Raw genomic sequence first — 16,794 nt, forward strand, 5'->3', positions numbered from 1 at the left:
GGAGAACGGTAAACCCAGCGTGCTGGGAAGGGCCGACGCGTGGCATCCGCATCCCGAAACTCGCTAATCATTTACCGGCATCGATGGTGCAACCGGCCCAACCGGGACCCCTTCAAGCTCGGAGGAGGCCAGTGCCAGCACCCCCCCCCCAGCCTCAGGGGAAGCCCCCAGCCCCTCTGAGGGGACAGGCGGATGGGGGGCCGGCAGGGCTCGGACCCCCCGCGGCCGGGCGGGCCGGTGACCGAGCCGAGCGCCCCCGCAGCGCGGCCCCCGCGCCGCTCCACGCGTGTCCCCCGCCGCGCCGCGCCGCCACGCCCCGCCAGGCGGCCCCGCCAATGGGAAGGCGCGGGGAGGCCAGCGGCGCCTTTTATTGGCTGCAGCCCCTGCATATATTATCGGGCGGCGGCGGCGGCGGCCGCGGAGCGCGGCGGGACCCGGCGGGGGCTGGCAGCGGCGGCGGGGCCGGGGCGCGGGATGGTGGCGGGGCCGCCGGGGGCCGCCTGCCCGCCCGGCGATGGGGCGGTGCGGGGGGGCCGGGAGGCGGCGGGGCGGAGCCCGGGGCCGCTAAGGCGGAGCGGAGCTGGACGGCACGGGACGGAGAGGCGGCCGGCGCCCCGCCGGCGCTGAGCCGGAGCCTGCGGTAAGTGTGCGGGGCCGGGGGAGGAGGGGGTGAGCCGGCGCGGAGACTCCGCCGGCGGGAGGCGGAAGGAGCGTTGCGGGGGGAGCCGTGACCCCACACGGCGGGGATCCCGGGTGCCGCCGTGCGCGACGGTGGAGAGGCGGCTCGGCCGCCGCCGGCTCGTTCGGTGACCTTGGTCAAGTTGCCGCCTCGCTCCGGGCTCGCTTCGCCACCCGCCCGGTTAGGACGGGTGTAGAGGAGAGCAACGAGCCCTTCCCAGTGCCCAGCTGCGGCGGCCAGCAGGGCCGGCCCGGGGGTGCTGCGACCGGCCCGGTGGAACCGGGTACTTGAAGGAGCGAGACGCCTGGGAAGCTGGAAACCCGCTGCCCGCGCAGTGTGCGCGGCTCGGGGGGAGCCGCCGGGGGAGATGCCCCCGGAGCTGCGGAACCCGCACTTCTGCGCCGGGCCCGCGTAACTCGGCAGCCGGTGCCCCGGGTGCGGGCGGGAGGGCTCCGCTCCCTGCTGCGGGGCCGGCGCTCTCCCGGGGGTTTGCTCTCCTCCAAGGCTGCGGTGCGGTTCCCAGCGCCGTGCCCTGTCACCAACCCTGGGGGGGGGGGTGGGTCCCGGCTGCGGGGCTCGAGTCCCTTCGCTAAACGCTGATTTATGTGTATATATATTTCCAGTAGGCAGCAAAACTCTGGCTCTTTAAGCCCCGGCTCGGGAGCATCAGCTCTCGGCACAGCGGTGCTCACCGTGCCCCGGACCGGGGGACCGGCGGCCGCTGCCCCGGAGCGGGGCTGGGGGGTGTGTGCCCGCGCTGTCCCCGCCGCGGTCCCGGGGCTGGGCACGGCGAGCCCGGTGTGCGGGGCCGGGGGGACCCGCCGGCAGGTGTCAGTGTCCCCTCTCTGTCAGCAGCCACGAGGGTCCCTGCCAGCCCCGGAGGTGTCGTGAGGAGGCCCCTGCACTTTTTCCAAGCGGAGCTGGCTTTGGTGGGCGGTCAGGGACAGGTTTTGAGACCTGGGAAGCAGCGGGGTGCTGGGAAGGGGGGTGGCCCCACTGTGACACCCCAGATCTCCTCCTCCTCCCTGCCCAGCACCTGCCACCCACTGCTTTATTTACCCTGTGCTGCTAATGCTGAGCTACTGCCATGCATCACTGCCCACCCGTGACACTTGTCACCTGTGTGAAGGCAAGGGAGGGATGGGAGGGAGCGGTCCTCACCTTGCGCTGCTTCCAGCTTATACATGAGGTTGGTACTCAGCTTGTGGGGTCTGTTGGGGGGGAGCAGACATCCTGTCTGGGGAGGGGACTGCAGGGATGCTCTTCCCCCAGCCCCAGAGACCCAGCTGCAGGGATGCTCCGGGCTGAGAGCTCGGCACAAGGCAGGGGAAGCCAGTGCTGCTGCTGCCATCGCCGCACTGGGGGGAGTTGTATTCTGCACATTGCTCTTTTAAGAAGCTTTTTGCCTGTGGGTGTGAAAGTCTCGGGTGAGCAAAGCCAGAGGGCAGACACATGGCACTGGTGCGACATGCTACACGCAGCTGCCATCTCCCCTGATGGCAGCCCAGGATTCATATCATTTGATGTCTTATGCAAATCCTTAGCTCCCCGAGTCCTGGGATTTTCTGCTATTTTCCTTTAGTCTTGTCTTCAAGAGTCTTGCTCCCAAGGATGTGGAGAAAAGCTAATAAAAGGAACCCAAGTCATCAAGACTTGCAGGTTTTTTAAAACCACTCTCATGAACTGGGGCCGGGAGGGAAGGCAGCGATGTGAAATCACTTGGCAATAGTGACTGAGCAGGCACAGAGGGTGGTCTGAAGGAGCGTAGAGAGAATTGGTTCACAGCTGCCATAGTGGTCTTTACCATTGCTGCTCAGGCAGGGATGGAAGGCTCGGAGGTGGCTGTCCCCACGCTCGCTGCCTGGAGCCACATCTCTGCAGGCTGGGTGCCAGGCGGCTGACAGCACCCTGCCGTGCCCACTTTGCCAGTGATTACCATGCTGCTGTCGCTCCGGCGGTGCCTGGCTCGGTCTCTTAATTACCCCGACAGATCAATGAGGCCCTGGCGCTTCCTCGGGAGTGTGCGGACGCGAGGCTGGTGGCTGCAGCTTGTTGCAAACCATCACAGAGCTGAGGAGGCAGCAGCGCAGGCAGGCAGAGGCAGGGCTGGCTGCAAGGGAGGTGGGTCCCACGAAGCACCAAGCAAGGCTGGTGGCCCTCGAGCAAGGAGCTGAGCATCCTGCAGGATTGAGCCCTTTGGGATCGGCTGCCCTGAGGGGTGCAAGTGGCAGAGTAAGGAGTGCCTTGGGCGCCTGCGTGAATTCACATAGCCGCAGTTCGGCTGAGTCAATCCACTTCAGAAACTAAACTGCACTTAGCCTCTGCCCAGGCTCTTTTAAGTGGCCTTAATTTGATAAAGCTTTCCCACGTTTAATGAGAAGGTGACTCAGCTGCTAAGTTTGACATTAATTCCCACTAAAAGGCATCCACGGGGAGCTCAAGACCCATCCTCATCGCTCCCTGCTCCCGCACAGATGTGCCTTTGCGCCTGCTGTGCCCCAGGGACCAGCCCCCCATGGCTGGGCATGTCCCACAGCTCTGCCACCAGCAGGTATTGTGCTGCCTGGCACAGACATCGGGTGCTGCTTTTGCTCTGAGGTTCAGCTCAGCATTTACAGTGGTAGTGCCAGAGTCTGTCTGGAATGCTGTGCTTCCCCACAGCACCCAGCAAACACCGCTGCAGCCTCTTCCCAGCACACGCTTCCCAGTTTATACATCTCTAGATCCTTTTCCTGCAGCATGAAAGGGCAGAAATCAATGCTAATGTCCCTGACAATTAGCTAACGTCTTAATTATTGAACTCTGCCTAATTAGTGGTGGAGCGCATGGCTCCGGAGATGCCATCAGCATGGAAGCAAGCCGGACCTTGGCATAACTCCGCAGGATGTTGCCACTGTTGCAGTCTGCTCCAAGGGCAGTAGAGAAAAGCTTTTGCAGCTCAGTAGAGCTGCTTGCCAGGCACTCGAGCATCGCTGTCAGCACCTCATGCTGAGCTGCCTCGGCCTCTCAAGCCATTTTGGGTGAGGACACCCACCACGGAAGCAATCCCATTGCCATCTCAGGGGTGGGAAGGCACTTCTACAAATTGCAACAAGCTGTTTTTAAGATGCAGCTTGTGATGAGTGACAGTCTGGGCCGTGTATCGGCCATCACTGGAAGGACAGCAGGGTGTTCTGCTGCAGGCAACAGTGATGCAGAGGGCTGTAACAAGCTCAGGAAGACTTGATCAGGGAGGAGGTTGTGGTCCTGGGAAAGTTTGCCAAGAATATTTGCCTTTGCACTCTTCTTCCTTCACTTTAAGGTTTTTATAGAAGGGGGAGGGAAAAAAATTAACAAGCTGGAATTTTTCCAACTTCTATGATGCAAAACCCTAAATAAAAAAATAGATGAGTAGTCAGATGCTTCTCATCAAATCTTCATTCTTTTGGATCAAGGAAAAGTGATTAGAAAGTTATTTCCATCTTTAGTACTAAGGTCAAGGGGGTTACTTGCTTCCAAAAAGCTATGCTCTCCCCAGCATCCCAGGAAGGATGCAAGCATCCCAGGAGATGCTGGTGTGAGCAGGTGGGGGTGCACCCCAATACGCATGGCCCTCAACCCTGTAGAGCAGCAGCAGCAGCAGTCCTCCAGCAAAATCTGAGGGCCGCCCCCCCAGCTGTGTGGTTTAAGGACTATATGGAGCTATAACAATTTCTGCATGTACTTATTTTATATAACCCCTGATCGATATGAGCAAATAAATTAGCCCAGCTAACGATGGTGCAGGAAAGCTGCTCCTCAGGGATAAGTTTGCCATGTCACACGGCGCAGCTCCCATGCAGGCTCTCCTGCCTGTGGTGGCTTGCCTGCTCCTGCTTGACTTGGGGCTTCAAGCTGCTGTTGGCAAGGATGCTCGCGTGCGTCAGCACCTGTCCCCAAGCAAGAGCCCGCCTCAGAGGTGCCAGCAGTCACAGTGTAAATAAGAAGCAGGTGTAAATAAGAGCTCATTTAGCAAGGTTGGAAACTTTGCTGCTTGAGGGACTCTGCACGTCAGGAGGGGACCTTCACTGGGTTTGTGCCAGTTTGCCCCAGTCAAGTGCTGGAAATACTCAGTTCTGACTTTTTATTGCTTTGTAGTAAAACATGAGGTGGCCATAAGTAAGCATCCCATGCCCAACATGGAATCTCAGAACAAGCTCCCCAGGGAAGGAACCAGAGCAGGCTGAAGTGGTTTCTAGCTGGGCTGGGGACTGTAGCCTAAGGAAGAGGTGGCCCAAGGTAGCTCCATCCCTAATGTCTGTCCCCACAATGGTCACCCAGAAGAGGTTTGCTGCCTTGAGCTGCAGTGCTGGGTGGGGAGGTGGGAGAGGGGCTTTGGAGGGGAAGGGCAGCAAGGGGAGCCCTTCCTGGGGAAGGCACGTGGGGGTGCCCCCCATGCTGGTGGTGGCAAGGGGCTGGTCAATGCCGGTGCGAAGCTGTTAGCACCCAGGAGGGCTTCCTGGAAGAGACAGTGCTCTGCCTGATGTCCCCCAAAAGAATCCCTTCCATGCTTTGAATCAAAGGAAGGATATTCCTATATCTTCCTGATTTACACCAGGAAAGCCCCAGGGAGGGCAGCAGGGTGACCAGTGTGACACCATTCATACTGGTCTGTGGTGGTGTGAAGTGGTGATGGATGAGTCCAGTCTCCCATGGCGCTTTTGGAAAAGCATCTCCTTGGCTGTACGGACCTGGGTGGAGGGAGAGGGCAGAGGGAGGCAGCCAGGGAGCAGCCCCTGGCCCAGCCCCACCTTGGCTGGAGGTGGTCAGGAGTCACCTACAAGCCACAGACAATGACAGTGGACGAGGACATCAGCCGTGCCGAGCCTGTTTGTGGTGCAACAGGCAGGCTAGCTGGCACACCACCTATTTAAGCAAGGTGTTTTGCTGGCACAGCCATATTTAATGCTACAAGCAGTGCGTTTCAAGAGCAGGTTTAGAAAGATGCTATTCAAGGAGTGCTTTCACCTCGGCTTCTCAGCTGAGAGCCAGAGCGCTGCTTTCTTGCCTGTTATAAGAGAGAGGGACCAAATCATGGAGGATGTAGCCCATGGTCAGTATCTAAACCATCCATAGGGTTTGCTGCCAGGCCCTGGCTCCCACCATGCCCTCCTGGGCACGGCAGTTTGTCCCTGCTCCCTGTGTCACCCTGTACAGCACAGGAGCAGGAACCCACAGCTGCAGGCAGTGGGGGGGCTGGGAGGGTTTGATCCTGAGCCTTGCACGCTGCTTCAGTCCCTGGGCCACCTCCATTTTAACTGCAGCTATTCCTGGGGAGGAGAGCAAGGTGCTTGCCTGCACCTCGGCTGCCTGCTTCCCCCTGGCCCAGCTTTGGTTGCAGGCAGGGAGGGTTTCAGAGCAGCCAAAGAGCCTCAGCCATCACCCACGCGTGGCAGTGCACAGGCAGCTCCGTGAGCAGCCAGCATCGGGTCCTGCTGCGTTGCAGGGGGGACAGGTGCCCCCCGCACTCAAGGTGCGGAGTGAGGAGACCAGCCTGATATTGTTGGTCCCCCTGCCCTCCCCCACCCCCCCGGCACAGGGGCCTGCTCACCTGAGCCAGGATTTGGCCATGTCGTGGTCATGGGGGATTCCACATACCAGGAGAGGACGGCAATGACCAGGGTGTTACATGGCTGCCTGCAAGGTTGGGAGAAACCAGGGTGACACAGGGAAAGCTGGTGCAGGAGGGGGGACAGAAAAAACCCTGCATGCTGCTCTGCCTGCTCCTGCCTGCCCTGCTGCCCTGGCATCCCCAATCTGGTGATGTGAAAATCTCAGGTTTTGTTTAAAATTAACAGGGCCCCAGCCTTGAGGGCTGAGTGAGAAGCTGAGAAAGCGTAACTAAAGTGCACCCTTAAGGGTTTAAAAATAGAAGAGCGGGAGAAAAAAAATATAAAAATATAATAATACATGTTAAAGCACGATGATTCATCTGGCAAAGCCCCACTTGGGAGAACACAGGGCTGGTGTGTGGTTGGCAGGGGTGAGTGTTTGGGCTCTGGGCCCCCATCAGCCACCTTCCCGGAATAAAAATCACCTTCCCTGGAAGCTCTGCAGTGACAGGGTCCTTGTTTTAAGGCAAACAGCTCTTGCTGCCTGGCAGGACACCTCACCTTGCCCCAGCTCTGCCAGAGCTTGCAACTCCCCATCTCCCACCTTCACTTGCAAATTCAGGCTCTGGCCCCAGCGCTGCTGCTCCCAGCAAAGCTCCATCTTTACTGCCGCAGATACCGCCATATGCTGGGCTATAAAAGCAGAAAGGTCTTGGCTTAAAATAAACACAAGCTGCATTCAAAACATCACTGCAATCATCCCATCTAACTTTGAGGTGGACATCCATCCGTCCATCCATCCATCCATCATCTGAGCCACTAGCAGGACGCAAAGAAAAGTCTAACATCAGCCACATGTGGCTCAACCCATACCTGGAGAAGTTCATTTTTTCCTAGTCTCCTATGCTTATTATTTTTTAACCCCTCCTGAAATGAGCTACACATGCTTGTGATGGGCATCCCCAAGGTGCAAGGTGCAGAGACAGCCCACCCTCCCCACCACGTGGGCACCCTGTAGCAGCAAGCTTGGCTCACTGGGCTGATGCATGGCAGAGGAAAACAGAAAGAGAAAGCCAGAAATTTCTCTCAAACAGCCACCAGCAAGGATTTCATTTAACTTCAGCAGCAGGCAGCACCCCTAACCCATAAACTCTTACCTCCTGTGGCAGGACTGGTCCATGCCCAGCACATGGCTCTCCCCAGAGCACAGCTTTCCCTTCAGCAGCAGCCTCTCCAAATCAAACCCCACCTTCCCTTTGCTTGTGGTAGCACCTGGTGTAGATCCATGCCGAACTGGCCCCCCCGGCACCTCGTCCAGCGTGGCTACCCGGTACCAGTGGCCTCACGGGGCTCCCCGCTTCGTGCGGTGCCGTTGCAGGGCAGGGCTGTCCTGGAGGATCGCCGTGGGGTGAGAGAATGAAGAAGCCAGCCGGGCAGCAGCAGGATGGGGCGGCAGGACCTCCCGCGAGCTGACGGGCCACCGCCGATGCTCCCGTGGCCGCTGGCCCTCCTGGCCCTGAGCGCATGCTGCCGCTGGGGGGTGGCCGGCGGGGCGGGCGGCACAGTGCCCCAGCAGCATGCTGCCCCCGCGACCCCTTCCTCCTCTTCCTCATCCTCCTCTTCATCCGGCCGAGCACCCCTCGACTGGCTCCTCACCGACCGGGGACCCTTCTACCGAGCCCAGGAGTACGTGGACTTCATGGAGCGCTACCGGCAGGGTTTCACCACCAGGTACAGGATCTACAGGTGAGAGGCCCTGGGCACCCCGGGAGGGAGCTGTGGTGTGGGGGGCTGCGGGGGGCATGGCGGAGCAGAGACCGACCCACTAATCCATACGAGCAGGCCCCTGCGTGCAGGAGGAGGCTACCCATCGGGAGCGATGGTGGGTGGGTGTATGTGAGATGCTGCTTTCCCAGGGAATAGAACAGCAGCTTCCCAAGGTGCTCATGGCATGGCCGGGATGGGCTCCAGGCAGGATTTGCCCTGAACTGGGAGTGATTTCGTGTGTAGGTTGATGTGTGGTTAGCCCTTACGATGGGAGGCACAGAGGGATGTTCCCTTGTCCTTTTGCTGTGCACAAAGACACCTCTGTGCCGAATTACTGAGCCTCCCTGGGCTGCCAGCCATCTGGGGCTGGGATGCTGCAGAAGCTCACAAAAAGCCACCACGACTGACCCCCTGGCATGTCCCCAAGTGCCGTCACCATACAGACTGCAGCAGTGGGATGCTACACGCATGGGAGCCAATGCTGGAGGGGCCTTCCTGCCAGTAGAGAACCACGTTCAGCAGCAGTGGGGTCCGCTGCCACTGGCAAAGGGCTGCCCCCTGACAGCCGGTGTGGGAAACCCACCCCACCGCCTCTCGGCACTAAGTGGGACTGTCACCTCCTGCTAACGAGCCCTTTTCCCTTCTTCCTCTCACTGGTGCCAAGCCCCGGGGGCTTCTGGCAGTGGTACAAAGCCTGGCTGCTGCTTCCCAGGGGAGCTGACGTGGGTACCAGGATGGCAGCCCTGTAATGCAGCCCCGGAGACCTCCTCTCGCTGCTTCCCTACACGCTGACGTTGCCATGCTGAGGGACCCACATCCTCTGGGGATGCTGCGGGTGACGGTGGTGGGACAGGAAGGAGCAGCCGCAGGGACAGCAGCTGGCTCGCACCTCCTCTGAGGCAGAGAACCAGCTAGCAGCCTTCCAGGCTTGTTTTCTCTGTAGGATGGGATAGGGGGGTACTGGTGCAGGGCTCCTGGCCCCTTAGCTCCATATGCCCCAGCACCCAGGGAGCACGCGTGCAAGGGGAAAGGCAGCATCCCCTCCTCCCTCACCCCCAGCTCCGCTCCTGGCCCCAACATCCCACTTTCTGGGCCCAAAAATCACGATGGGAGGCAACACAGCATCCACCAAGCCCTCCAGCTGCTTTGAATCCATCCATCCACCCCTCCCTCTCCCTCCTTTCCCAATCAGCCCTAATTAAACTGTCTGAAAGCTGCCGCCTGGTTTTAATTAGGGCAAAATGCTGAAGATTAGGCTGAAATTGGCCGCTGGTTGTTTACAGGGCATTGGTTGCTTGAGGCAGTGGCAGGCTGGTGGCTCCCCACCTGGGGGCTGGGTGATGCTGGAGGGAGGCACATTCATTCACATCCTCCAGGGCTATGAGGGGACCTGCCACCAACGCCGCCACATCCCAATGCCTCCAGCTTCCTACAGAAAGCTGCCAATACTTAAAACCATGAAACCCCCAGATGTCTGATTTTCACCTGAACCCATAGACATGAGGATGGAGGATGGATGAGTCCCATCCAGACCAGTGGGCTGGAAAAAGCTCTAGCCATGCTCCGGGCTGTGATTAATGCCTGCCGGAGGTGCCTGGTTAATCAATATCAGGCATCTCCGCCGCTTGTAGCTCATTATTGCCATCGATGGCTTAGGGAGGGACGACACTTTCATCCTGGCTGGATCTATAGCTGGCAAGTGCATGCAGTGGGTCCTTCACCTCCGCTGCGGCGATGGGCACGTCGGGATGGTCCCAACAGGAGTTTTTCCGCCTACCAATCCTGTCCTGCTGCGCTCCTCCTGCAGAGAGTTTGCTCGCTGGAAGGTGAATAATTTGGCTTTGGAGAGGAAAGACTTCTTCAGCCTGCCGCTTCCCCTGGCCCCTGAATTCATCCGCAACATCCGTCTGCTGGGACGCCGACCCAGCCCCCAGCAGATCACCGACAGCCTCATCAAGAAGTATGGGACCCACTTCTTGCTTGCTGCCACGCTGGGAGGTGAGTGCTGGTGGGCGCTCGCTTCCCTTGCACAAGGCAGCGTGCAAAGGAGGGAGGTGGGAAAATAAGCACTACAGGAGAAATATGGCCAAGAAGGGGGAGGGGGGGAGCCCGGCAGCCCCCCCAAAGCATTGCATGTCCCCCCAGGAGAAGAGTCCCTGACCATTTTTGTGGACAAGCGCAAGCTGAGCCGGAGAGCAGAGCCTGCCGGGGGGGCTGGGAACAGCTCGGGGGTCTCGCTGGAGACCCTGCACCAGCTGGCAGCCTCCTACTTCATCGACCGAGAGAGCACGCTGCGCCGGCTCCACCACATCCAGATCGCCACGGCTGCCATCAAGGTAGGTGAGGGTGGGAGGGAGAGGGCAGCACGGGGAGATGGTGGCCCCAGGCCTCGCCAGCAGCCCCCCCCCAAACCTGGCCGAGACCCTAAAGCATCCCCCGGGGAGGGGAGACGAAGGGGAACAGCAGGCAAAGGTAACACATCCGCATTATTTATGGGAAATTGGGCACGCTAATGAAGGCACATTTTTCAGCGGGCTGCAGGCAGGGCTGCTGCCTGTCAACAAGCCAATTAGCAGGCAATTAGTTCTCCTCTCCAAGCATCGCCTTGCCACGAGGAGTGGAGCATGGCAAGCCTGGCCAGGAGTTACCTGCAGCACTTCTGGTGGGGTGGCACGCGCCCTGGGTCCCCTCCTGTGTGACCACCTGTGGGTCCCCCACTTAGGTGACCGAAACACGGACAGGACCACTCGGCTGCAGCAACTACGACAACCTGGACTCGGTGAGCTCCGTCCTGGTGCAGAGCCCTGAGAACAAAGTGCAGCTCCAAGGTAGGACCAGGCTGGTGGGGACGGCCAGGAGCCACGGTGGGATGCTCGCGGGTGCGCAGTGAGCCGCAGGGGAGGATGCTGGCTTGAGATGCTGCTTTTAATTTAAGGGCTGGGGAGGAGAGGGGATGAAAATAATCAAAGCTGGGCAGGATGAGGTTGTTGCTCGTCTGCCAAGAGGAGCCAAGATCGATGCAGAACCCAGACAAGCGGCTCCACAGCAAATTGATATGATAATCATGTGAGGGTGGGAGCCGGGGGAAGGCTCACTCCCTCCTCACCCGGGCGGTGTTTTCGAGGGGCTCTGCCGGTGCCCTGATGCTCCCGGGTCTGTCTCCCGCTCGCAGGGCTGCAGACGGTGCTTCCCTCCTACCTGCGGGAGAGGTTCGTGGCGGCTGCCCTCAGCTACATCGCCTGCAGCTCGGCCGGGGAGCTGGTGTGCCACCGGAGCGACTGCCACTGCCAGTGCCAGCCCGCCTTCCCTCGCTGCAACTGCCCCGAGGCCGACGTCCAGGCGCTGGAGAGCAGCCTGGTCCAGCTCCAGCGAGCCTGGGAGAGCCACCACGGCCAGTTCGAGGAGTCAGGTGAGGCTGGGAAGACCCCACCAAGCATCTCCTTCCCTGCAAACCCTCCTTGGGGAGCAGCCCAGGCTGGGTGGTGAGGCTCCAGGGTGGTGGTCTCCCTGTGAAGAGAGCTTACGTGGAGGGAGGTTGCTGCCAGCCCTACCTCCGCTGCTTGCTCTCCTGGGTCTGCTGATGCCATCTCTCTCCCCACACAGAGGAGTTTCAGGCCCTGGTGAAAAGGCTCCCTGGGGACCGTTTCCTGAACAGGACAGCCATCTCCCACTTCTGGGCCATGGACCTGGATGTCCAGCACCGCTATCAGCAGCTGGGCACCAGCCTGAAGCTGCTCTCCAGGAAAACCCACCGACTTATCCGGCGGCTCTTCAACCTCAGTAAACGCTGCCACCGGCAACCTCGCTTCAAACTGCCGAAGGAAAGGTAGGGTGCCATGGCATCCCCATCCCACGCCGAGGACACTGCTTGGAGCCCCGAGGAGGGCTCAGACCCATGGCTGGGACTGGAGGAGCTCCCACCTGGCTGGAGGGATGCTGGGGGGCGAGCAGGCAGCAGGAGCAGCTCTGCCACCCTGGGATGTGGCCTTGAGAGATTGGGTCCAAGGCTGGAGGTGGAAAATGGGGGTTCACAGGGTCCACCAGCAGTGCAGAAAAATGAACAACGAGGTGGGCAGCTCTTCCATCCCTAGGGAAAGCCCATCACACCCCAAAAGATGCCATGTAAGCATCTCTCCTCCCGTGTCTCTTCTCCACCAGGTCCCTCCCTTACTGGTGGAGCCGTGCACAGTCGCTACTGTACTGCAGTGAGACCACCATGCCTGGGACCTTCCTGGAAGAAAGCCACAGCTGCACATGTCCCTCTGACCAGCCCTCCTGCCAGGGGTCCATACCGTGTGCCTTGGGAGAGGGGCCGGCCTGCGCCAGCTGTGCCGAGGACAACAGCACCCGCTGCGGGACCTGCAACCACGGCTACGTGCTCGCCCAAGGCTTCTGCCGCCCCGAGGTGGCCGACTCGCTGGAGCACTACCTGGGGCTGGAGACGGACCTGCAAGACTTGGAGCTCAAGTACCTCCTGCAGAAACGGGACAGCCGCATCGAGGTGCACTCCATCTTCATCAGCAACGACATGCGCCTGGGGAGCTGGTTCGACCCCTCCTGGAGGAAACGCATGCTCTTGACCCTGAAGAGCAACAAGTACAAGCCCGGGCTTGTTCACGTGATGTTGGCCCTCTCCCTGCAGATCTGCCTCACCAAGAACAGCACGCTGGAGCCCGTCATGGCCATCTACGTCAACCCCTTTGGGGGAAGCCACTCGGAGAGCTGGTTCATGCCCATCAATGAGGGCAGCTTCCCAGACTGGGAAAGGACTAACGTAGATGCCTCTGCCCAGTGCCAAAATTGGACGCTCACCTTGGGCAACAAGTGGAAGACCTTCTTTGAAACAGTCCATGTCTACTTGCGGAGCCGCATCAAGTCTCTGGATGACAGCTCCAACGAGACAATCTACTATGAACCCTTGGAGATGGCAGATCCCTCCAAGAACCTGGGGTACATGAAAATCAACAGTCTGCAAGTCTTCGGCTACAGCCTGCCCTTTGAACCAGACGCTATTCGTGACCTGATCCTTCAGCTGGACTACCCCTACACCCAGGGCTCCCAGGACTCGGCCATGCTCCAGCTGTTGGAGATCAGGGACCGGGTGAACAGGTTGTCACCCCCTGGCAAAACCCGCCTCGACCTCTTCACTTGCTTGCTCCGCCACAGGCTCAAGCTAGCCAACAACGAGGTGACGAGGATCCAGTCCTCCTTGAGGGCCTTCAACGCCAAGCTGCCCAACGCACTAGAGCAGGAGATGGGCAAGCTGTGCAGCTAACGGCCGGGGCTGTTGGCATCTCAGAGCAAGGGGGGCGGGAGAAAGGACTCCCTGGGAGGGGTTGAAAATAACCACCCGAAAAAAATTAAATCAAGGCCTTACCTTAGTGCCAACCACGTGCTTCCATGGTACCCCCAGCGACTGGCCAAAGAGATGCAGGGCTCGAGCGGATGGAGGACACCAGCGGGACTATGGAGGAGGGATGGCTCAGGCACCGCAGACTGGCTCCGAGCGTGGCGACAATGCCAGCACGGCCACCCCGTCAGTGGTTGAAGGGACGTGCTGATGGGCGGGGGTGATGTGGCTCAGCCAGAGGCAACTGGTGGTCCTACAGGAGCAGATGCCCAACCTGCCACAAGGATCCTCCAGTGGCTGCCTGCTCAGCGCCCCAACTTTTGTAGTCTTTTTAAGAGAGGTTTCTACCGGCGCCTTCACTTTCACACCCCCCACGATCCTTCCTGCAGCTGTGCCGTCACACACGGCGCCAGGGGGACCACCCTGCAGGCCCCCGAGATCTGGCAGATTTTCCCTTGGAGCCTCTCCATGAGCATCTCGCACCTGCTGCGGTACCGAGGCATTGTCAACCCTTGTGTGGGAAGGACCTGCCCTGCGGACGCTGCCATCACGGACACCGGCGGAGACCTCTGGGCCGCAATTCCTTGCAAAAAAACCCCCACAAACCTAAAATGAAAGAAAGAAAAAGGAAAAAAAAAGTTTTATTTATGTATTTATTTGTTTTGTTTGGGAGGGGTTTTTTTAAGCCTATTTATTTGGGGAAGTGTCATTTCTTGTCAGTGGCTCCAGCCAAGAGACATCTTAGTAAAATGTATCTGTTTAATATATTTTTTAAAAAAATGCCTTTTTTGAGCAAAAGAGCAACCAAAACCAACTGAGATTAAAAAACAAACAAAAAAACCAAAAAAAAAGCCCAAAGAGAACAGTTACTGTCATCCGGGGCCCTGGCTTTTCCCTCGCTGTGTGGCTCCCCTCCCTCCTTCCCTGCTGCTGCTGCTGTGCTCGGTGGGTGCCTGACCAGAATATCAAGCAGCGGCACTGCCCAGCTGTCGGATGGGAACACTGGGCATCCAGACAAGCAGAGCTCACTGCTTCGGCAGCTGCCCTCGTTTCTTGGCAGAGAACAGGGTAAAGAGAGGAAGGAGCCGACCCTCCGACCCACAGCATCCCCAAAGCAGGAGGTGCAGGCAGAGGGGATGGGCAGGGAAAAGGGGAGAGCGGAAAAAGCATATCTGTGTGTAGATCTGAGTCCGCCTCCTAATTCTCCCCGGCTGGCAAAACTTGCCTGCTTGGGTGCTGCAAAAGTGGTGGTAACCCAAACTCATCCATCCCGCTTATGCCACCCGCCTGTCCCCCCCTCTCCTCCATTCTCGGGCTGGACAGATAAAGAGATAAGCGGGAGGAAAATAACACCGGGAGAGATAAAGAGATAGGTGAGAGAAAAATAAAACAGGAGTAGATAAACCATGATTGCTATTTATATTCCCTGTCTAATCTATCAATCCATCAGGCTAGCTATTGTGGTTATAGCATGCCTCAACCTGTCACCCGGACTTCTCTTTTTCCATACATCTGTCTTCCTCTGCCCACATCTCCTCCCTTGTCCTAAAGGAAAAAAAATAATCGGGCGATTAAACACACCCGAAGGAAACGAGAAGTCAAAGCCATCATCTCTGCTCCCTGGGGGAAGCCGGCAGACATCTGCCTGGGGTTGAGGAGGATACAGGCGGGATGGCCAGCCGCAGGCTTCACAGCTAGAAAGACCATTTCAGCTTCTGCTATGCATCTCTCTGGGTCACCACATCACTTCTCGTCCTCACTGTCACGTGGGCCATGCATCGGGGTAATGTTCCTCAGCTCCATCCTCTGCCTCCTCTGGACCAAGCATTTCCTACCATGCTTTTCAGCACCCTGAACCAGTCACACATCCTAAAGCCACCTGAACGGGAATGCAAGAGCTGTTGGGACATCTGGCAGCATCTCGAGGAGCCACCAAGATATGGTGGAGCAGCTTCCACTGGCGGGGGACTGACCCCAGGCCCAGGTTTCTGTGCCTCAGTGCTGGCTCCAGAGGCAGGCAGGTGATGCTCTGAGCATAACAGTCCCATATGTGGGGGACATAGGCAGATGGAGGTTGTCCACTTTAAATTTAATGCAAAAAAAAAAAAAAAAAGGTAAAAAGGGGCAGGTAGGCAGCTGGAGGGATGCATCATCAACTTTGCATCCTCAGTGGTTGCCCCTCAGGCTGGCAGACTCCCTGCCCTGCAACACTCCCCACCCCCCCCCCCCCACAGATCCAGATTTCGTTGTGTATTGCCCAAAAGCACTGAGTTTGGCCCCAGTCGCTGATTCCCGTCAGGAATGAGGCCGTGTGTGACATTCCCAGCCCAGCAGCTGGCACGGCATCTTCCCAGCAAAGCACACTATCCACCGTCGGGCAACACGGGTGCCAGCAGACAAGGAGCAAAAGTGATGCTGAACCCTCCCCGCCCCGGGGGGCTGCATCACCTTTTTAACCGAGTGGAGGAAAAGGTGGGAGCGGTTCCCTGAATTTCGCTGATAAATTGCTTATCTGGGGAGAGAACCATTTCCACCCTTTTTGGGGGTAAGTGGGCGAGTTACAGGACAGGTGGCAGCAGCAGTGTGCTCCCCCCAAGGGAAGGGACTGCCAGGCTGCATGTTAATCCCAGGTAGAAGCAGCCAGGTCCTCCTGTCCCTCTTCAGCAATTAAGGCACTCGATGGAGGTGATTAAGAAGACGAGGTTAATAACAGAGGTCAGCATTTGATTACCTTGCAGCACTTTCCCCTGCAAAGACCAGCACCAGCGGGGCTGGCTGGAGATGCGCTGCCACCCGGCACTGGCAGCATCTGGCCTCTGGATGCCAAAAGCCAGCGTGCCACCCTGACCTGGGAGCTCCCGGTCAAACCCATGAGGTTTTAAAAGTACGTTTGGGGTTATCCTTACCTGGGCGTTGGCTTGCAAGCCCCTGCATTTATACAATATTCTCCGCAGCATGAAAGCCAGAAAGCTGCCTCTTAAATAACGAGCTGAGCTCCTCACTCGCTTCATCGCAGACACTCCGGCTCCCTCCGGACACGTTTGTTTAGCAGCTCTGCCAGGGAAAAGGAGGCTGGGGAAAGGCTGGGCTGTTTTGCCCCAAGCCCTGGCAGCAGGACAGGATTATCCACAGTGCTCTCTGCCTACCAGCATCCTGGCTCATGGCTTCCAGGTGTGGGTTGGTCCCACCTCCCTCTCCCAGCCCCAAGACAGCTGGTGACGGGCTGTGATCGGCTACACCTGAACCGAACAGCTCACAGCTCCAGCTATCTCACCTGCACTCTTCTTCTCCTCCTGTCTTTTCACCCATTTTCCATAGCACCTGCTGACTCGCCAGCCCTGCATGCCATGAGGTGGTGCCTTTGGCCTCATGGCCGAGAGCATCTCCACCTCAGGCTGCGCCAAAATAGCAAGGACAGTTTTGACACA

At 58.7% G+C, this 16,794-nt stretch overlaps 1 protein-coding gene across 2 annotated transcripts; it reads left to right on the forward strand.

Moving 5' to 3' along the window:
• The first annotated feature begins 445 nt into the window (after positions 1-445).
• On the forward strand, positions 446-15,336 carry BRINP2 (BMP/retinoic acid inducible neural specific 2). 2 transcript variants are annotated; one of them, XM_055815799.1, is made up of 8 exons: positions 446-640; positions 7,628-7,980; positions 9,824-10,014; positions 10,162-10,352; positions 10,739-10,844; positions 11,189-11,425; positions 11,620-11,842; positions 12,175-15,336. In XM_055815799.1, exons 2-8 carry the CDS (start codon positions 7,694-7,696, stop codon positions 13,289-13,291), a joined length of 2,352 nt encoding a protein of 783 aa, XP_055671774.1. In that variant the 5' UTR covers positions 446-640; positions 7,628-7,693; the 3' UTR covers positions 13,292-15,336. The 2 variants fall into 2 exon arrangements, with proteins under 2 accessions (XP_055671774.1, XP_055671773.1); XM_055815798.1 differs by having other exon boundaries at positions 7,628-7,995; positions 12,175-15,335.
• Positions 15,337-16,794: the final 1,458 nt, after the last annotated feature.

Source organism: Falco peregrinus, chromosome 10, assembly GCF_023634155.1.
Source record: "Falco peregrinus isolate bFalPer1 chromosome 10, bFalPer1.pri, whole genome shotgun sequence".
Taxonomy (NCBI): domain Eukaryota; kingdom Metazoa; phylum Chordata; class Aves; order Falconiformes; family Falconidae; genus Falco; species Falco peregrinus.